This window comes from Ischnura elegans, chromosome 8 (genome assembly GCF_921293095.1).
Source record: "Ischnura elegans chromosome 8, ioIscEleg1.1, whole genome shotgun sequence".
In the NCBI taxonomy this organism is placed as follows: domain Eukaryota; kingdom Metazoa; phylum Arthropoda; class Insecta; order Odonata; family Coenagrionidae; genus Ischnura; species Ischnura elegans.
Genome location: NC_060253.1, coordinates 115,636,949 through 115,659,977, shown reverse-complemented (window position 1 = coordinate 115,659,977; position 23,029 = coordinate 115,636,949). Strand labels below are relative to the sequence as shown.

The 23,029-nt window shown below is 41.7% G+C and overlaps 1 protein-coding gene across 6 annotated transcripts in view; it reads right to left on the bottom strand.

The window, feature by feature from the left end:
* Nucleotides 1-23,029, bottom strand: part of LOC124163549 (transmembrane and coiled-coil domains protein 2) — a 410,710-nt gene that overhangs the window by 4,702 nt on the left and 382,979 nt on the right. For all 6 annotated transcript variants that reach the window (XM_046540530.1, XM_046540532.1, XM_046540528.1 and 3 more), the window contains one exon: nt 16,794-16,975. In XM_046540530.1, the coding sequence (XP_046396486.1) occupies nt 16,794-16,975 (182 nt within the window). The remainder of the gene's footprint in view (nt 1-16,793; nt 16,976-23,029) is intronic.

Here is a 23,029-nt window from a genome sequence, read left to right as displayed (position 1 = left end):
ATACTTCACGACCCCTTATTATATATATATATATATATTTTTTATATCACGAGATGTGGGTCAAATGTAAATATTATTTTTTCAAACTTTGCCTATGTTTCGGACATTATATTTGTCCATCCTCAGGGCTTTAAGTCTGATGTTGTTTTAATGAGTTGGAAAAAAGTTTGATTTCTTACATTTAAGCAAAAAAATGAGACTGTTTTTTTTTACTTGCTAAGCGTCTCATAAGTTTGGAAATTTCATTAGCGGCATGCGTAGCATCAATACCAAATCCTTGACGGAAATGTGCGTAAAAACCTTTTACTTTAGTTGTGATATCTATCAACAGGAAGGACTACGCCAAGCAAGAGGAATATGGGAGTTCAAAGTCCGGAAATAGATATCACAACTAAAGTAAAAGGTTTTTACGCACATTTCCGTCAAAGATTTGGTATTGATGCTACGCATGCCGCTAATGAAATTTCCAAACTTATGAGACGCTTAGCAAGTAAAAGAAACAGTCTCATTTTTTTGCTTAAATGTAAGAAATCAAACTTTTTTCCAACTCATAAAAACAACATCAGACTTAAAGCCCTGAGGATGGACAAATATAATGTCCGAAACATAGGCAAAGTTTGAAAAAATAATATTTACATTTGACCCACATCTCGTGATATGAAAAAAATATATATATGTATACAGGGTGTCCCATTTTAAGTTCCCACCCCGAATATCTCGAAATCTGAGCAAAATGAGAAAAAATGTTTCAGATAAAAGTTATAGGGTTAACAGGGGGACATACGATGGTGATATTGAAAATGACCTTGAAGTCGATTTTCAAGGTCAAAGTAGGGGTAACTTCCATTTCTTAAATGGAAAGCCATATTTTTTATTGCAGGATCGTGTTCTACGGAAAAAAATACAAACTTTTTGTTGGAAACTTTTTATTGAAAAATGCGTTTGGTTAGGTCTTATTATCACATCAAATGCTCAATTGCATGTCCATTCTGGCCAATGCACCTTTGCGTAGAGGTCTTCAGCAGCTTTATAATTGTTGTCACACGCCCCGACGACTTTGATTATTTCAACGATCTCTTGAGGTGTGTAATCCCCCATTTCACAAGAAAATTGTTGAAAAGCTCACTGCGTGTAGATCTACTATCAGAACGCTGAACTTAAAGCATTAGTATAAAATCCTATCGAAGCTCGATAGGGTCTCATCATATTTCTGTTTACAAATTGTTTATTCAACTACAACAATGAATCGTGGAACATTGTTAAAACGTAAACATTTAGCTTCTACGGTCGAAAGAGTGAAAAAGACCACGCGAACAAACAATGAAAACAGCGACACGGTCGTCTCCTTCATCTCGTCACAGGCATAATATTTGATTGGTTATTTTCATTGTAATTTTTATAGACAGAGCAAGATCTTCACACTACGAATAGCTTTTTTAAAATTAAATGTTACCCATTCCTTTATTTTAAAAATGGCCGAAAGGTAGATTTCAATATCCGATGTGGAGACGAAAATGAATATCGCAGTTACACATGAAATATGAGAAAAAAGTTCTAAACCTCTCATGTAAGGAAATGTTTATTCGGCCGCTGAAAAATGTTAACAATTTTTCCTGAAAAGAATTACATAAAATAACTTGTAACTTATTTGAAGTGGGCAAAATACAGTTCTGAGATTGGTCTCTTAAATTGTCCTGATGGGGTTTGTACGGTCACCATTCTCACTAAACCGTGAGGGCCTGGGTGAATTTCTTTAATTATTGCAACCTTACAAATCAATGGTGGGAAATTGTCTTCTTTCCATACACAAATATTGTTCTTCCTACTTAAAATAAAACCAAAAAGGCGAAAATCGTCATTTTAGTATCCTGCATAGCCGCGAGGTGATTTCCGTCCTTTTGGTTTATTTAAAATAAGAGGAATTATAAAAATTTCCTTACATGAAAAGTTTAGAACTTTTTACATATTTCATATGTAACTGCGATATTCATTTTCATCTCCACACCTCAGAAATTGAAATCTACCTTTCGGCCATTTTTCAAATAAAGGAATGGGTAACATATGATTTTAAAAAGTTATTCGTAATTTGAAGATGTTGCTCTGTCTATAAAAATAACAATGAAAATAGCCAATCAAATATTTTCCCGTGATGAGATGAAGGAGACGACCGTGTCGCTGTTTTCATTGTTGTTCGCGTGGTCCTTTTCACTCTTTCGACCGTAGAAGCTAAGGGTTTAGGTTTAAACAATGTTCCACGATTCATTGTTGTAGTTGAATAAACAATTAGTAAGCAGAAATATGACGATACCCTATCAAGCTTCAATAGGATTTTATATGAATGCTTAAAGTTCAGCGTTCTACCTTTTTTGCGACGATAGTAGTTCGAAACGCCGAAGGTAACACCTGGACAAATATTTCACCAAAGAAAATTACGACCACGAGAACAACTAGACTATTATTTTACCACAAAAACTAATACCCGATACTAGGTTGTTGTGAAACTACCGTGTTTTTCTCTGTTCCGGGAGCGGCGCGATCCGTGAGGGTTCCTCCCGTAGCCCCCTGCTATATGAAAATGAACCCATTGAACCAGTGCGGTGGGGGCCAGATTTGCACGAGGACCTCTCTCGGTCACCTCGCTCTCCCTTAAAAAATTCAAGAATTTACGAAGCTTGAGGCCGTCAAATGTCGGGCACAACACATGATAATTCAGTTCCCTGTTCTGAAGAGGGTAATTAATGCCTAAATCACAACCAGGATCCATGTGACACTACAAATAACAACATGAGCGAAGTTTATGAGAAAACTCTGGAGGAATGCATTTTTCAATAAAAAGTTTCCAACAAAAAGTTTGTATTTTTTTCCGTAGAACACGATCCTGCAATAAAAAATATGGCTTTCCATTTAAGAAATGGAAGTTACCCCTACCTTGAAAATCGACTTCAAGGTCATTTTCAATATCACCATCGTATGTCCCCCTGTTAACCCTATAACTTTTATCTGAAACATTTTTTCTCATTTTGCTCAGATTTCGAGATATTCGGGGTGGGAACTTAAAATGGGACACCCTGTATATATAATAAGGGGTTGTGAAGTATAAAGTTTGAATTATACAAGGAAGAGAAGCTGTCCATTTGTTCATCAATTCACTTCACCCAGGAAAAAAAAAGGAGATTTCATGCCAGAGGAAGGTTAAATCAGAAGAGATTGAAAACCATTTTCAACAGGAAGGACTACGCCAAGCAAGAGGAATATGGGAGTTCAAAGTCCGGAAATAGATATCACAACTAAAGTAAAAGGTTTTTACGCACATTTCCGTCAAAGATTTGGTATTGATGCTACGCATGCCGCTAATGAAATTTCCAAACTTATGAGACGCTTAGCAAGTAAAAAAAACAGTCTCATTTTTTTGCTTAAATGTAAGAAATCAAACTTTTTTCCAACTCATAAAAACAACACCAGACTTAAAGCCCTGAGGATGGACAAATATAATGTCCGAAACGTAGGCAAAGTTTGAAAAAATAATATTTACATTTGACCCACATCTCGTGATATAAAAAAAATATATATATATATATATAAATGAATCACAGCAGACAGTATTCTCCTTAAGGCTAAACACATCAGGTATGTTCCTAAATCGTATGAATCTTTGCCAAGACAGGGAATAACCATCAGCAGAAGCTCAGCACCCTAGGATAGCAAACATGTTGCACACACAGAGTCTATGTTACCATTGTCATTTGTTTATATTCATGTGATAAACACATTGAGCCAATTGTTGTATCCTAGGCAATTATTTTATTTATGCTTCCCTATTGTTTCATCTTGTTGACTATGATGTGTTATATATCCATGAATTAGTCGCCATTAAGGTCATTTGAAAGTTAGAGTAATGTCGTTCTTGTACCTATAAAATCTCAGGTTATGGACCCAGGCTCACTTTTTACTGTGTGACAGTGAAAATATATACATGAATGTATTACGTGATGGATATTGGAACGTGAAGAACTGAAGACAGTGCGGGATCACATGATGACGTGAGTTTCAGCTGACAACTAGTGTTCCTGCTGACGAAGAGTGTTTTCCATGAAGGAACAGCATATATTTTTGGTCCAAACCAGTATTGTTTTATTTTTATACCCCCCAGTCGACGATGGGATCTGGGATGAAAAATGGCGATTCTGCCCCTGAGCGACCATAATCACGGTACGGCATGTGATGTAGAATATGATTGATGCTGCAGAAAAGAAGATTATGTATATGGGAATCAGTTGAGCCTAGACAAAATTGAAGACTGGACTAACACTCAGTGAAATCATAATGCAGAGGCCCTGAACTTTATAACTGAACATGTTGATGACCAGTACTTAACTAAATTAGAAACTTGTATGCAAGCTCATGAAGCATGCCAAGTATTTTAAGCTATTCACTGTAACTTGGCTTCATCTTGTAACATTAATTTTATCAGTGAAAGTGAAAGGGAAGGGTAAAAGTTGCGGATCGTGGATTCTGGAGCCTCTAACTACATGACTCCTTTCAGGTATATGGTGGAAGACTTTGATGAGGATTTTAATGGTACTGTAAAGTTGGCAAATGGCAGATTCACTCCAGTTTGTGGCAACAGTTGTGTCATCATGAAGTTGAGCGAAGCTAATGGTGCCTCAAAAATCAGGCTAACAAACAAAACTTTCATACCGGAATTAGAAGGTAATCTTTTATCGATGAAACAACTCGACAAGAAAGGTATATGCAGTATACTTAGAGATGGCTGCATTACTGCTTTGAAGGAAAATGTAGAAATATTTAAGGCTTTCGGACTTGGAAAAGATTTACCGTATAAGCGCGTGTAAGAGGCGCACCTTTTTTCCCAGATATTGCAGCCGAAAATGGGGGTGCGCCTCTTACACAAACTTCTTACCTTCCCCCCCTCCCCTTCACCGGTTGCAAGTTCAAGGGGAACTGACTGGCCTTGGTTTTCAGCGTGAGTCAGTCATCTGAAACCCTGGGTCAAAATCAAGCGGCAGGCGGGGGAGTTTCTCCCTTAGTACGTATTTTTAAAATGCTCCTGTTTGAATTTCTTGCAAGCATCGCACCGTCACGTCGGTACCCCAGAGGTGAACATTGAAAAGATCGCGCGGGGTGATTCGCTCCGGAGCGCCCGCTAAATTTATTGCCACGAGTGGGCATCCCGCGGCATTTATACTGCATATAGTAATATTGGTGTCACAACCTGCGGTTGAAAAAATTCGAACGAGTGTGCTCATTGTTGGATTTAATGGTGGATAGAAGAAATCGGAAATGCTTATAAGTGAAGAGCGCTGAAGGAGAGGTCGAAGGGAAGAGGGCTCCCTCCCCTCCGTATTTAAAGCTACGAGCGAAGGAGCAAGGGAAGAACACATCCGATCTTGCATGTGACGTCGTTGCCTTTAAAGCGAAGGGGCGAAGGCGCAGCAATGTGATATACGCAGTTTACGTTGCCTGAGTTTCCAGTCCGTCTCGTCTTGTTTGAATGCGCTTATGCTACGCTTGTTTCTTCCAAAATTGTGCTGTTTGGACTATGTTGAATATTAGTAGCCTTATTTTAGCTATAAATCTTTGTGTCAATCAATTAGAGCTCAAAAAACTTAAATGCTGTCAGATATACGTCGCGTTAGGTCTAATTGTTTTTAGAACCTCGTGCGTGTCATACAATTTCTGAAAGATATCGAGATATCTTCGAGCTCAGAAGGTGACTCACGTAGCATTTGACCTCCAGAAACTCGGGGAATTGAACCTGGTAGACCGAGGTAAAAGGTCAGTAGGTGGAATGGGGTAGGGATGAAACACGTTTCCATTGTTCCCCTGTAACTTGATATTTTCCTGTGGAGTCTCGGAAAGGAAAAAAACGGCAGAGGCATTAGCTGATGGAGAGCCGAGTGTAGTTCCGTTAGGCCCTTTGCACACACACCGATTTTGGTCGGCCGGTAAAATATTGGCCGATATTTTACCGGCGAAGCAATGCTTGCACACGCGCCAGATTTTTACCGGTCAAACGATACGTTGCTAAGTTTTTGAGCCGGCGTCGGCGATCCACAGTGACAATAGCCGGCAGCTAACCGGCATTTTGCCGGTGCTGGCGTGTGGTCGGTACGTGTGCAAGCTCCAATGCTCTCCCATTGTTCACTATTGGAATGTGGACGGCCGATATTTTACCGGCCGTCCAAAATCGGTGCGTGTGCAAAGGGCCTTAAATCTACGACGTGGTTATTATCCTACGGCGCTGAGATTGCCCCGATTGTTGTTCAATCTCTTGGGAAAGCTCATGCCATTTGCCTGTCGTGTTTTGCCTTAAAATTTTCCACGGCTGCAATTCTATTGCAATACTCCTGCGAGAGCTTTTAAACAAAATTGTTCGTGAGTAGGACAAGCAACGTAGAGCGATGGCGTATGCAAAGAGAGGATCGGAACTCTTTCTACTCCCTCTTATGCCGCCGCAGTTATCAAAATTTCCTCTTTCAAATAGTACTGAAAGAGGACATTTCGATAACTGTCGAAATTCCAGGCATACGTCTGCAACACCGCACGATAGGATAAAAAAAATGTCGCAAAATTTTTTTTCTTTATAGCTTCGATCCTCGAAATAGGGGTGCGCCTCTTACACGTGTGCGCCTCTTACACAAGCTTATACGGTATATCATATTATGCCTCACAAACATAGTCCTGGGGAAGACTATAGATTGCATTTTGGATCAGTATGGGACAACAAAAGATGCTACTGGAATAGCCTTTGAAACTTCAGTTGTACGGGTTAGAGGTTTGGTCATCTCACTCAGGAGCCGGAGGTTAGTGGAGTAGGGAAATCGCCCCATAACTGTAGTGCTTGTATTGAGGGGAAGACACCAAGACAGAGATTTAGTATAAGTGAGGCGAAGGCTGAAAACTTGTTGGACTTAGTGCATTCCGATGTGGTAGGGAAAATCACTCCAAAAACCCTAGGTGGAGCAGAATATTTTGTGGATGGATGTCTCTTTATGGATGATTTTTCCAGATTATCTAAAGTATAAATACTGAAGAAAAAGAGTTTTGTCCAAATTTAAAAAATATATAACCCAAGTGGAAAATTTTCAGGAAAGGAGGATAAAGCATCTCTTAAGTGATAATGGGGGAGAATATTGTAGTCAAGAATTCAAGGGGTACCTAGAAGAAACTGGAATTATTCACTGACGAACAGTCGCAAGAATTCTTCAGCAGAATGGGCTTGCTGAGAGGTTAAATAGAACTCTCCTACATATAGTTCGATGTCTCTTGATTAACTCAGGTATGCCTAAGTATTTTTGGGGGGAAGCTTTAGCAACAGCTAACCTGATCAGAATACATAGGTGCCTGTGGACGGCCTTCAATGGAAATACATATACCTAATGAACTGTGGTCTCAAAGGAATCTCTCACGAGAAGTTATCAATGAAATAAGGGTATTTGGCTGTAGAGCATGGGACCTACAGCTGGAAGCCAAGGGAAAATTGGAAAGTACAGCTTTGGAGCGTGTATATACATTGTTAACTACAGTGAAACCTCGATATAACGACACCCCACGGTGCACTAATAAACACTCGCTATATCGAATTGTCGCTTTACCGGAGGTGGAGCAAATAATAGACAACATACCTGTTGCGAACAGATATACAGGAACAGGAGTGGTGCTGCGACAGATAAACATCTATCCGATAAACGTAAGCATAAATCCAGACGAAAGGCGATGTTTTTTTGCATCACTAAATTTCCTTACTCAAATAACGACCAATTATTCTAACAATTTATAAGCGCCGCACTGAATAAAAATCATGCAAAGCATTGTTTCGTCAATCATTATATTTATTGAACGACAGTTTACCGCATAAATTTGAGGCTGAGCACTCCATTAACTTCATTTCTAACAGATCGCTAGCAATTACAGAGGTTAAGGAGTCTTCATGAAAGTCTTCCGGCGCTGAAACCCTCGCTATGGGGAGAGCCAACACCGAAAGGGTCTCGTAAAAACGAATTTTTTAACACGCTTATTACAGGGTCAATTGACGGTGCATCGGCTATCTCTCGTAATAGCGGGGGTGTCGTTATAGCCGGTACTCGCTTTAACGAGGTTCCACTGTATAATGTATATTAAGAACAACCAAAAAAATTATGTACATAGTCATTTTACAAAATCTCATAGCGACATATATAATAATGTTACGCCGCCAGGCGGCGTGTCCCCCCCCCGGGAGATGCTGCCCCCTGAGGGAGTGACCGTGAACCAACAGAGGTGGCTCAAGGGGACGCGTTGGGACGCGTCGAGAAGCCGTAAGGACAGTTGAGTTGAGTGAAGTCAAGTGTGCGGAGGGACACGGAGAGTGTCTGGGCTGGAGAGTCCCGTTTGTATAAGTGTGAAGAATAAAGTGTCATAGAGGTAGAAGTGAGCGAGAATCATTTCGAGAGCAATCAAAGGTGACACACACGCTCCCCTTTTAACAGAGCAGCGGTGGGATATTCTCCGAGAAGGCAAGTGATTCCAGTGCGGCGACAACCCAAGATTCCAGTGGTCAGGGCGGGCGTTTTTCCCGGTGAGAAATCCAGTGATGGGATTGTGACGGCGGGTTACACGCGTATTGTAACAAAAAGGGACGTGTTTGGAAGGCTGTGCTGTAAGCTAAGAAATGGCAAGTGGCGAGGTGGGAACTGTGAAGAGAGAGGTGGCGAGTGGCGGGCCCCTTTTTCATGTGACGCCACCATCAGCCATGTGCCCGTGGCGGGAAAGCGAGGGTAGCGGCGTGGGTCACACGGACGGGGGTTGGGGTGAGGCTAGGACGCTAGGAGAGATGGATGAGGGTCAGCGCGAGACTGGAGCGCTAAGAGATATGACCGGGGGTCGGAGTGAGGCTATGCTAGGTGGAACGAGTGTGGTCTGGAACGAAGCGGCGATTGAAGTTACGCGCGAACGTGAGCTATTGAGAAGGGAACGGGACATTTTGGACCGGGAAAGGAGGCTGTTGGAACGGGAAAGGGAAATGTTGGCGGGAAGAGCTGCGTTAGCGGGGAACACTTCCATTGGGCAGCATGAGATGGCAGAGAGGCTACTACCAGAGTTCGATCCTTCCCTATCGATAGGATTTACGGCTGAGCAATGGATTAGGCGAGTTGAAAGTGTCGCACTCGCATACGCGTGGGAGGACTCGATGGTGTTAACGCAAGCTGTGCACAAGTTACGAGGTGCCGCAGCGACGTGGTTGAATAGCGTTGCGGAAGAAGTGTATTCGTGGGAAGCTTTCAAGAGGAAGCTGCGGTATAGTTTCCGCTCATCGGACGATCAAGCGGAGGTGCATATGAGACTCAGTCGAAAGAAGAAACAACGAACTGAAACCTACGAAACGTACGTTTACTCGATGAAGGCCTTAGCTAGTCGTGGAGATATTGACAATGCATCCCTGATAAGATATATTTTGAATGGGATTGGAGATCGGGAGTTGGTGAAGTTGTTGGCCCTAAGTGATTTCCAGGATGTAGAGGGACTGTTGAGTAAAATCAAACGGTACGAATGTGTGGTAGAACGTACACGAGTCGAAGAAAAGACATTCATTCGGAGTTTAGATTCGACGTCGAGTGAGAAATTAGTAGATCGACCGTGGGAATCAAAAGGAGAAAGGAAGTCAGGGCAGATGAAATGTTTTAACTGTGCCGAGTTTGGTCATATGGCGAAAGATTGCCAAAAACCAGCTCACGTTAGACTTTGCTTCACCTGCAAGAAAAGTGGGCATGTATCAAGGGAGTGCCCTCAGGCAAATAAAAGAAATGGGCAGGCAGTTGAGAGGAGAGGAAACGTTAAGATTATTAGCTGGGCAAATGAGAAGGTGAAAGATGAATATCATAAATGGGTGGAGATTAATAATGACCGCATCCTTGGATTTGTCGATCTAGGAAGCGAGGTAGTGACAATGAGGCAAGGTGTGGCAGAGAAAATTGGATTGAAGTACGAGAAAAGCTTGAAACGTTTGTCCGGATTCGGATGTGGGGGTTGTAGGGTCATTGGTTCAAAACAAATGGCATTAAAAGTGGATGGCGTGGACTTTAACGTTGAGGTGTTAATTGTCCCGGACTATTCGCAGGATGATGCCATAATTATCGGACGAAGTGCACTCGACCAGAGGGACATCCGAGTTGAGAAGGAATACGGAGAGCTGCGAATTATTTAACTTGATCTGGAAAATGGTGAAGAGCCGGAACCAAAGGTTCGGACAGTGAAAGAAAAGGGACTGATCAGGAAGGATGATATTAAAATCAGCGACAATTTAACAGAAAGAGAAAAAGACTCAGTATGTGATCTAGTGAACGAATTCAGAGAATGCTTTGCTATGACTATGAGTGAACTGGGTACAGCAAAGGTGGAGAGTTTCGATATAGAGGTAAACGATGAGCAACCGGTAAATCTGCGTCCGTATCGTCTACCTTATGCACAACGAGCGGAGATGCAGAGGGAAGTCGACGAGTTGCTAAAGTTGGGCATTATAGAGGAATCAACGTCTGATTACGCGAGCCCAGCACTACTCGTTAAGAAAGCCAGCGGTGAGAACCGGCTCTGCATTGACTATAGGGAATTGAACCGGAAGACGAAGAAGGTCAAGTTTCCGATGCCCGCTATCAAGGAACAGCTAGATAGGCTTGCTGGGAACAAGTATTACACTACGCTTGATCTTGCATCAGGGTATTACCAGATCCCCGTGGTGACTAAGTCGAGACCGCTGACCGCTTTCGTGACGACCCAGGGATTGTATCAGTTTAGAAAGGTCCCCTTCGGTCTCGTCAATGCGCCGGCCGCTTTTAATCAGATGATGAACAAAGTGACTAGGATGACAAAACCTGGAGACGTTCTCGTGTACATGGACGACGTCTTGATCCCGAGTAAGACCGTTGAGGAAGGGCTGGAGAAGCTAACCAGGTTCCTCAAGGTGCTGAAGGAAGTGGGTCTAACTTCGAAGCCCTCAAAGTGTGAGTTCTTCAAGGACAGAGTGGACTATTTAGGCTTCGAGATAAGTCACGAAGGAATAAAGCCGGGCGAGAGAAAAATCAAGGCAGTCAACGATTTTCGTAGGCCCGTGAATGTCCACGAAGTTAGGCAATTTGTGGGATTGACCAGCTTCTTTAGAAGATTTATACCAGGTGTCGCGATTCTTAGCAGACCCCTGACGCGACTGACAAAGAAAGATGTAGCCTTTGGGTGGGGCTAAGAGCAGCAGAGTGCATTCCAAGAATTAAAAAGGAAATTGGTGGAACGACCAACGTTGGCCTTATTCGACGCGCAGGCGGTGCACGAAGTGTACACCGACGCCAGCAAGAGTGGCCTGGCTGGGATCCTGTTACAGAGTCGAGAAGGTGAAACTCTAAGGCCCATTGCGTATTATAGTAGACAGACAACAGAGGCAGAAAAGATGTACCATAGCTATGAACTTGAGGCATTGGCAGTAGTAGAAGCGATAGATAAGTTCCGGATGTATCTATTAAACCGAGAATTCAAAGTGGTAACAGATTGTAACGCCTTGAAAGCCACAATGATGAAGAAGGAAATGCTTCCTCGAATCGCAAGATGGTGGTTGCGACTACAAGAGTATGATTTCACCGTAGAGTACAGGCCAGGGAGAAGCATGAGCCATGTTGATGCCCTTAGCCGGAATCCCGTCGAAGAAGCCGAGATACCCGAGACTGCTGATCTAAAGATATTCACTTTGAGGATTGATGAAGCAGATTGGCTTCTGACGATGCAGCTCCAACACCCAGAGATTAAGAGGATACATGGAATATTGAAGAAACCTGCATGTAGCAATGACGAACGTCAAGTACACACTGACTACATCATAAGGGACAACCGGGTTTGCCGCAAATCAGACGGAGGAGCCAAGTGGGTGGTTCCTAAAGATGCTATTTGGCGGATCATAAAAGGCAGCCATGACGATTTAGGGCACTACGCAGAGGAGAAAACTCTTGAACAGATCAAGAGGCATTTCTGGTTTCCGAAAATGAGGCGAAGAGTGAAGAAGTACATCGCGGCCTGCATTGAGTGTGCCTACCACAAGAGAACTGGAGGAATGAAGGAGGGGACATTACACACAATTGAGAGGGTAGCCACCCCATTTCATACAGTTCATGTGGACCATCTGGGACCATTTCCACGAAGTAAGAGAGGCCATGAGTACGCACTAGCTTATCAGGATAACTTCACCAAGTTCATAGTGCTGAGAGCAGTAAGGAACACAAAAACGAAGCCAGTTTGTGAAGCGCTGAAGGATATCGTTAGCCTATTTAAGTGCCCCGAGCGTCTGATATCAGACAGAGGAACCGCCTTCACTGCAAAGGAGTTCGAAGAGTTTTGTGGCAAGAATCAGATCAAACACATAAAGAACGCGACAGCCACCCCAAGAGCAAACGGGTAGGTTGAAAGGTCAAACAGTGTAATTACTAGGGCTATTTCCACGAAATACACATCAGAGGATGGAAGTGACTGGGACGTTGGATTGCGTGAGATTCAGTTTGCGATGAACTCAATGGTGAACAAGACGACGGGGAAGAGCGCCCACGAACTCTTGTTTGCGTACAGTCCGCGAAATGCTTTAGGTAATCGGTTAGTATTGTCGTTGCAGGATAGTGACAGTAAGGAGGAAAAGGGATCCGTAGAACAAGTTAGGGCAGAAGCTTTAGCTAGAATAGCAGTGGTCCAAGGTAGGCAAAAGCAAAGGTGTGACGCGTGCCATAAAATACCCCGAAAATACCGTATAAGCTTGTGTAAGAGGCGCACCTTTTTTCCCAGACATTGCACCCGAAAATGGGGGTGCGCCTCTTACACAAACTTCTTATCTCCTCCCCTCCCCTTCACCGGTCGCAAGTCCATGGGGAACTGAGTGGCCTTGGTTTTCAGCGTGAATCAGTCATCTGAAACCCTGGGTCAAAATCAAACGGCAGGCAGGGGAGTTTATCCCTTAGTGACGTATTTTTAAAATGCTCCTGTTTGAATTTCTTGCAAGCATCGCGCCGTCACGTCGGTACCCCAGAGGTGAACATTGAAAAGATCACGCGGGGTGATTCGCTCCGGAGCGCGAGCTAAATTTACTGCCACGAGTGGGCATCCCGCGGCATTTATACTGCATAGTGTAATCGCTTATCAAACGTATAGAAACGCGTCGTTTTCAAGGACATACCTGGTAAATAGTCAACATCTGTCTTGCCGAGCAATTTCCATTACGTTGAGCACCTGATTTTTCAAAAATCATCTTCAGACGCTAATATGAGGATTTTTGCAACTAAAAATTATATTGGTGTCTAAACCTGCGGTTTAAAAAATTCGAACGAGTGTGTTCATTGTTGGACTAAATGGTGGATAGAAGAAATCGGAAATGCTTATAAGTGAAGAGCGCTGAAGGCGAGGTCGAGGGGAAGGAGCGCGCTCCCTCCCCTCTGTATTTCAAGCTACGAGGCTATGAGCGAAGGAGCAAGGGAAGAACACGTCCGATCTTGCATGTGACGTCGTTGCCTTTAATGCGAAGGGGCGAAGGCACAGCAATGTGATATACGCAGTTTGCGTTGCCTGAAGTTTCCAGTCCGTCTCGTCTTGTTTGAATGCGCTTATGCTACGCTTGTTTCTTCCGAAATTGTGCTGTTTGGACTATGTTGAATTTTAGTAGCCTTGTTTTAGCAATAAATCTTTGTGTCAATCAATAAGAGCTCAAAAAACTTAAATGCTGTCAGATATACATCGCGTTCGGTCAAATTCTTTTTAGAATCTCGTGCGTGTCTTACGATTGCTGAAAGATATTGAGATATCTCAGAGCTCAGAAGGTGACTCACCTAGCATTTGACCTCCAGAAACTCGGAAAATTGAACCTGGTAGACCGAAAAAGGTCAGTTGGTGAGATGGGGTAGGGATGAAACACGTTTCAATTGTTCCCCTGTAACTTGAAATTTTCCTATTTTCCTGTGGAGTCTCGGAAAGGAAAAAAACGGCAGAGGCATTGGCTGATGGAGGGCCGAGTGTAGTTCCGTTAGGCCTCTTGCACGCACACCGATTTTGGAAAGCCGGTAAAATATCGGCCGATATTTTACCGGCGAAGCGATGCTTGCACACTCGCCAGATTTTTACCGGTCAAACGATAAGTTGCTATGTTTTTGAGCCGGCGCCGGTGATCCACAGTGACAATGGCCGGCAGCTAACCGGCATTTTGCCGGTGCCGGCACGTGGTCGGTACGTGTGCAAGCTCCAATGCTCTCCCATTGTTCACTATTGGAATGTGGACGGCCGATATTTTACCCGCCGTCCAAAATCGGTGTGTGTGCAAGGGGCCTTAAATCTACGACGTGGTTATTATCCTACGGCGCTGAGATTTCCCCGATTGTTGTCCAATCTCTTGGGAAGGTTCATGCTATGTGCCTGTCGTGTTTTGCCTTAAAATTTTCTACGGCTGCAATTCTATTGCAATACTTCTGCGAGAGCTTTTAAACAAAATTGTTCGTGAGTAGGACAAGCAACGTAGAGCGATGGCGTATGCGAAGAGAGGATCGGAACTCTTTCTACTCCCTCTTATGCCGCTATCACCGCCGCAGTTATCAAAATTTCCTCTTTCAAATAGTACTGAAAGAGGAAATTTCGATTACTGTCGAAATTCCAGGCATACATCTGCAACACCGCATGATAGGATTTAAAAAAATGCCGCAAAATTTTTTCTTTACAGCTTCGATCCTCAAAATAGGGTGCTTGATCTTCTTTTTTCCTCGGGCGGCAGAAAGCAGTCGTCAAAATACCCACACCTCCATGAGTTGCATGAATAGAAAGCATTTGATGGCAGACACCATGGCCAAAAAACACCAAACACGACAAAGCAAGAAAATAATAGAGTAATAGGAGAGTGGCGTATTTAATTTATCTTCCTATTTGCTCTTCGCAATAAAAAAAGCAAAAGCGCCCAAGGAATGCAGACCATGAAGAGTTAGAAGGAGCTTTGTTCGGGTGGTTTTGCCCACTTCAATCTGCGGGAACTTCTGAGAAAGGGGCTATGCCTAAGCCTTAATCGGAGTATTTCAGGGATAGATTGCGAATTGAGGACTTCAAGAGTTCGGAAGGTTGGTTATACTACTTCAAAACACTAAAGCGTTACTATATCCCATCATAATTGCTGGTGATCCCTGTGGTGTAAACCCAAAGTAGTGGAAGAAAACACTCTGATCCTAAGTGTCTTAAGAAGTATTCCCCGTGTGACATAACATAGACAAAACGGAACTCTTTCACAACCTACTCCCCGACTAACCCCTTGCGGTACGAGGTATTTCTTTCAATGATGCTTCTGAGGTAGGTAGTGTGCCTTAGCGATGGTGTAAGATGTACTATACATACAATGATACTCAACGTGAATTGTCCGGATGGATGTATTTATTCTCTGTTGTGGTTACAAGTAATAGTCATGATCACAATGTACTATTCAAAAGGGTGAACTATTCGCATCAGTGGTCGGAGTCGTACTGGCACTCTCTTCCGTCACCCGGGCGGCCGAGCATTCCCCGGTGGCTGCTGGAAGAACTCACAGAACAACTGACTCTCGTTTGGCACCATATCGGGTGCAGTCCGTTGAACGCTACCAATGCTTCAGATCGCCACCGACGAGCTCCCAAGCGGTCCGTTATTCGCTACGGAGCGCTACAGGTTACGGTGTGACGTCAAGGAAAACGTCACACACCCGTTTCCCGCCTCGCTCCAGGCGCTCCCGTGAAAACTAGGGTCTGCGGAGGAGCTAGTCACATTATGGCAGAAATTCAAAGGGAATACACTGAGGCAATAGAGAGTTTACTCACGTGCAGTTGTTGGACGCCTTTCTTCTATAAAGGTCACTACGAAGTAACAGTCTAGGCACACAAGGTAAATAGGTGTAAATTTAAATGTGACTTAAATAAATAAATAAAAGGCAAGCACTATCTCTCCGTAGTGTGATGGTCCGACGCCATCACATTTTTTTTTTATTTTGATTCGTACTCTAGAGAGTCGATTGTTGGAGGTTTTCGTGATTTTGGCAAGAAGGGATTATTTTTTTTATGTTCTTTGTTAAAAATTCTGAGTCTGTTTACATGTAAAAGTCACTTGATGCATTTTTATTTAGTGTCGTAAAGTGTACAACCAGTGCAGTGAAGTTAGTTGTCTGCGTTTGAAATAACCGTTAAAAAAAAGTGAATGTTGAAAATGCAGATGACAGTGTGGGTGATGCATTTTGGGAGGCAATGATACCTATATAAGGCTTTCCCAGAGGATAGAGGAAAGAGGATAAAAAGTGGAAATTTGGGAAGGAGTTTGTGCACTGTATACACTAAGATGGTGAACTAGGATTGGAGTTTGGCCTAAGGCTCATTAATCACAGGAGACCTCTGGCCTTAGCCGAGTCCTCCTAAGCCTTGGGCCAGATAGATAAATCAGAGCATTTCCTAAGTTTAAACATGCGTTTCATTCTTGGCTTTTAAATACCCACTCAATGGGTGAATGTTTGGATAACAACACCACAGTGAATTGAGGCTTTTGGATTTGGTTTTCGTTATGACGAAGACTATAACACTGTCTTGTATTCATTCAATGGTGAATAAAAGAAGTATTACCACAATCATACTCCATCTGATAAGCCAACCAACACACAATAACACAAATCCATCAATTCAATGGTGAATAAAAGAAGTATTACCACAATCATACTCCATCTGATAAGCCAAACAACACACAATAACACAAATCCATCAATTCAAATAAATAATCATGCTATTCACCTTGTTTTCAGGAAAGGGGTCATAATTCCAGCCGCAGTGGCCACCACCAACAGCACCACTTGCAGAACAGTGAGAACCACATTGATGAGCTTTACGACCAGTGCCCTTGCATTCCCATTCTCAATGCCCTCGAGCGTCACATACTGCTGCTGCTGTTGTTGCTGGTGCTCCAGCTTGAAGATCTACAAAACAATCAGACAAAAATATGTACATGCTTCATTCTCATGAAATGCATACATAAATGCAGGGTGTGGCAACATAACTTCCTTTCTTAAAATGGGCGCTTCCATTCAGTCGGTTAATGCCATAGCACAGTGCCAGTGGTCTCGTTCAAGAGGCGTGACTATAGACGTTTTGTTTCTGCAAAATTCAATCGCCATCATGCGTCGTCCAGTCGGCTCACACTTCAAGACCATAGGTGGATGTTTTTCCCCCGAGTGCTCCATTCCAACTAGGGGCCATTTGGAGAGGTCGACTACCTCTCTCCCCATTTGACTGACCTCTTGCGATTTTTTCAATGGAATTATTTGTCATCTCACGCTCATGTGCACACTCCTAGGACCCTGAAGGCAAGCTTCGAATACCAACATTCGGAATGAATTTGTCAGCATACCTCCTGATAATCTGGTAACAACCATGACAAATGCCAGAAAATGGTTTACTCATTGTCTATAGAATGGAGGACGTCACCTACCTGGTCTTCAAAATTGCGTAAAATAAAACTTTAGTTGTGTGTCTTAGGGTGGTCAATTTTGATGCATCCAAATGCATTTCTCAACGGGAAGAGTACCCACGTCATTACTTGAAAATTGTATTGCGGGAGCAGACCATGCTTTGGATCACCATGCGGAACTTAACGCAAAAATACTCGATCATGGCACAAGAAATAGAAAGCAGACTACATTTAACAATTTTTCTTAGAGAATTTCATCTGTAGAATATAAAAATTTGCTTATAATACATAATCTTTAAATGTCTTATTAATCTTCATATCAATATCAATATGTAAATCGATATATATTCATCGATGCACGAATTCATTCCGAGCACGAATGGATACGGCTGTTGCCGGGATTAAAGGTAAAGAAAATGTAGCAAAATTTTTATGATTTTTTAAAACAACCAATTGATATATGTACTCAGGGTTATCTTCATTTTCTATGAGTAATCTCTGAGAAATAAGAAATGACCCAGCTAAACTTGTCCTATTAAAATATACATGACCAATCACGGGAGAATGATGACGTTTTTATGTAATTGCCTCTGGGAATTCAATGAAAACATTGTGATTTTCGTTCACATGGTTTTTTTGGCAGTTTAGCACTAATTTTCTTGATTTTAAATGTGAAAAGAGTTCAGGAAGGCGATCCTACAAGACTTCAGACAGTAATTGTAGTTATGACGACTTTTCCACGGATTGCAATGACCCCAACAGCTAGTATTACTTACGTCCCTGGTTAGCACTTTTTCCTGGATAGCAAGTTCATTTTTTGTGGTCCCTTCAAAAGCGTACTAAAGTAGTTCTACTGTAATTCAGTTGGCTTATTACTACCGATCACCTCTCAGCCAATGATGGTTCTGCTATGATCAGTCCTTCTATTTGCAAGGACACATGTTTTTCTGTTGATGTAAAGTTGGAGAAATTGAAGATGAGAAGTTGATATGAACCTTGTGAATTATTCTTATGCACTATCATGATAGTGAGGTATTTTGCTAGTTCAATTTTGGCTTCTACAGGGTGGGGCAACATACATAATTTCATTTTTTCAAAACTTATTAAATCCCGTTGTATCCATCGGAACTTTTTACTTTTTTTTTATAATACAGGCACATTAGGACGGTGCTTATTTTTCGATTTTTCGAATTTCTATAGTGACGCCCCCTCATTTTATGCCTATTGGTGTAAAAACATATCATGTAAAATATTATTGCAATTGGATCACGGGAAAATGTGCCGCATTGCAAGTTGAGAAATTTTGGTATTTTCGGCAGTTTTTTGGAAATGAAAGGCGATAAGAAGGCACTGGTATTTTTCAACTGATTTTCTATGGTAACTAACGATACAATGGACATTTGGCATGCTGGTCATAAAATATTTTCCAATTGTGACGAGTGATTTCCGTGATACAGCCCTAAGACTGAGCACACCCCACCACAGGCAGACATTTTTAGTGGCATGCAGGTGCATACGCTCAACATTTGTTGATCATTCTCACTCATCGTAAAACCATGAAATTCTTTAAATAAACTAATATTCGTCAATATAACCTTTAATGCTATATTTATCTCTGTTTACAGCCAAAACAGGCTATTATTTGGTCTTAGTGATTCATTCTCCATAGGTTTGGAAATAGCGATTACAAACCGGAGTGGAGAGGAGACCACACCTCGAACACTAGAGCCCATCCGCCATTACAGAATCACTTGTTTTCCTATTCCGCTTCGGCAGCTGTAACGTTAGTGAAGCCAATAAACTTGCATTCACAGTGTAATTCGCTTATATAATTAGCATAACCAACCATCAACCTCGATATGCTAAAAATATTGTCTGAAGGTTTTTTTCTATCTTATTAAAATCTTAAAATTCCATGCATATGGAAATGTGTAGCATGCCCATAAATTAATAAAAATTTGGTGTTGGCACTCGCCATAGCGAGAGTTTCCATAGCCGGAAAACCTTCACCTAGAGTCCCTAATCTTTGTATTTTCTGGCGATCTGTTAGAAATGAAGTTAACATTGAGTGCTCAGTCTCAAATTCATGTTGTAAACTGTCGTTTGATAAATATATATGTAGTTCATTTTGGTGTAAATATTGTGACATTTATATTCGCGAATGCTTGATCTTCTTTTTTCCTCGGGCGGCAGAAAGCAGTCGTCAAAATACCCACACCTCCATGAGTTGCATGAATAGAAAGCATTTGATGGCAGACACCATGGCCAAAAAACACCAAACACGACAAAGCAAGAAAATAATAGAGTAATAGGAGAGTGGCGTATTTAATTTATCTTCCTATTTGCTCTTCGCAATAAAAAAAGCAAAAGCGCCCAAGGAATGCAGACCATGAAGAGTTAGAAGGAGCTTTGTTCGGGTGGTTTTGCCCACTTCAATCTGCGGGAACTTCTGAGAAAGGGGCTATGCCTAAGCCTTAATCGGAGTATTTCAGGGATAGATTGCGAATTGAGGACTTCAAGAGTTCGGAAGGTTGGTTATACTACTTCAAAACACTAAAGCGTTACTATATCCCATCATAATTGCTGGTGATCCCTGTGGTGTAAACCCAAAGTAGTGGAAGAAAACACTCTGATCCTAAGTGTCTTAAGAAGTATTCCCCGTGTGACATAACATAGACAAAACGGAACTCTTTCACAACCTACTCCCCGACTAACCCCTTGCGGTACGAGGTATTTCTTTCAATGATGCTTCTGAGGTAGGTAGTGTGCCTTAGCGATGGTGTAAGATGTACTATACATACAATGATACTCAACGTGAATTGTCCGGATGGATGTATTTATTCTCTGTTTCAGTTACAAGTAATAGTCACGATCACAAAGTCGTATGTGGGGGGGGTCGAGCACCCCCTGGTGGCCGCCGGAAGAACTGACAGAACAGAACTGACTCTCGTTTGGCACCATGTCATATGCATTCGGTAAACTATTCGCGCCGCCACAGATGGCAAGTGTGAAGAGCTGATGTTGCGGTTTTAGTTTATTGAATTTAAAAATTCTCCATTACTTTTTCATGTTTCTCAGTCATTATTGAGAATGTCAAATCAATAAATTCATACTCATAAGTTTTATTGGCCTTAAGGTACATCAGATCCGTATGCCTTTCCTTTTCTTTGTCGCCAATATTACCAATGTGAGTTATATTCATCGCAGTTTCTTGCATCTTGCTTTTATTTCACTTAAGTGACATCAGCATAATATCTGCGCTATATTTTTTCGTGAAATAATATCACGTAACATCTTTTCTAATATTAACAATTTTAATTCAAGTCGTTTTTATTGCAGTGCCGTGGTAAACTTATTGTATTATTTCAAACACGTCGCGAGCATAACACTCAAAAAAGAACTTTTTTTATAACAACGGCAATTTTAATAACATCATTTTGCATGCTTTACACTTTTTACCGTGGATAATGAAGACATTATTAATATGATAGAAAAAGTCTTCCGAGGCAGGATCGTTACACAACATTCCACCGTTTTCATCTGAAGAAACAAATGCAATACATTATTTCACTTACCCACTTAACGTACAGGAACAATAAACATACACCAATGGAAGCATTTGAGGCATTAAATACCTGCAATACAGTTTTATCAGCTATTTTATGAACTTTCAGTGGAAAATACCAAAATAATAGAATGAGCACACAAATGCACTTAATAAGTACATAGAAAAATGGCTTCGTCGGTTGTGCATTGGCAAATGATTGACAAAGCAATGCTTTGCATGATTTTATTCAGTACGGCACTTATAAACTGTTTGAATAGTAAGTTGCTGTTGTTGTAAGGAAATTTAGTGATGCAAAAAAACATCCCTTACATCTGGATTTATGCTTACGTTTATCGAATACAAATTTCTTTGTTGCCGCACCACTCCTGTTTCTGTGTAACTGTTCGCAATAGGTATATTGGCTATTATTAGCTCCACCTCCGGTAAAGCAACCATTCGCTATAGCGAGTATTTATTTGATCACCGTGGGGTCTCGTTTTATCGAGGTTGCACTGTATAACAGAAAAATTTTCAATTTTTTCGAAGCATCCAACAACGTCGATCATAATAAAATATTACTGTATTAAATGTTTACTATTATTAAGAAACATACTTTATCAATAAAAAAATAATATTTAACAACTATTTTGAAAAATGCAAGATAAAACATGCAATTCTTTTCAAGTGACTGAAGTCCTACGAATGGTGATGACAACTGTTGCGAAACACAAATAAATCTGGTATATTCCACACATATTGGTTGTTCAGTTTTCAATATAATGTTTTGCATATTCAGCGCACCTCTTTCCTCTAGGCATTTTCAGTAACGTTTGTTCAGGCTATGGTGCTATCATGCTGTTCCTAATACTACAGACACTAGAACTCCTCTCTTCATATTAGAATAGTTTCCGATCAGGAGCCTTGCTAAGATTTACTTGTATTGGAGAGGCAAAGTGTGACCTTATGCTGAGAATTCACACATTCATATAACTTGGTGCATAAACAGCATTATTTACAGCAAAACCCAATAGATCAAAAAATATTTGCAAGTAGAAATTAGTCTTTTCCCTTCTGTCAATTTTATGTGTGATTTGTTTTTGGTTCATTAGATCAACCCTACCCTTGGACTTGTTATAAACTATTATTATCTCTAGGCAAAGAATTTGGATATCATCTGCATTTTTAAAAATCCTTCTGGACACATTGTTCCATTGTGAAATCAGAGGCCGAGCTTGGAGAGCTTGTTCATAATTGATCCGACTTCTGGGGAACATTTTTCAATATTTTCAGATTACTAAGTGACCCTGATGATTTCAAGATGTCTTCCAGTAATTATATTGGCAATGTACGGCACTTGAATGTCATGATCAGAATGCCAATAGTCCCAAAACCAAATGAGCTGATAACTCATCACAAAACTCTTCCCAAAATACGCACAGAAAACATGTTCTATTATCGGCATTCTTATGAGTAGGCTGGCCATTGTGACGAAGCAGTTGAGAAGCGTGCTAGCACCACCACTCATTCTAAAATGAATGAACTACACATGAAATAAAGGGAATTCACTCATCTTGCTGCTCTCAGTACCAAACCACAGTAAAAAGAAGAGAATGTCTCAACCAGCAGAGGCAATGGCGTCACATGGACATGCGCCTGCACAGGAGTGAATCAAAACACAACAAGGGGATGAGTAAGAGCCGAGGACCCTGAACGCCCCACACAAGTGGAAGGAGAGTCCTTAACACGGAAGGAAGGGGTGGTTGGTGCTGCCGCCAAGGCAATATGTCTTCAGAGGAACCCCCAAGCCCCTTCTTACTTTGTACCTATCTTGTCCCCCTTTTTCTCGCTCCTCACACCAAATCTATTCGTACGTTGTTTGGTCATACACATCTTTACCGAACTACGTCACAGCACATCAAAGAAAAAGCAAGTCATTCATTCCCTGCCTTCTAGATGGGGACAACAGCCACAACCTCGAGGGTCTCACTCTACCCCACCCCTCAAATCAGAACATTT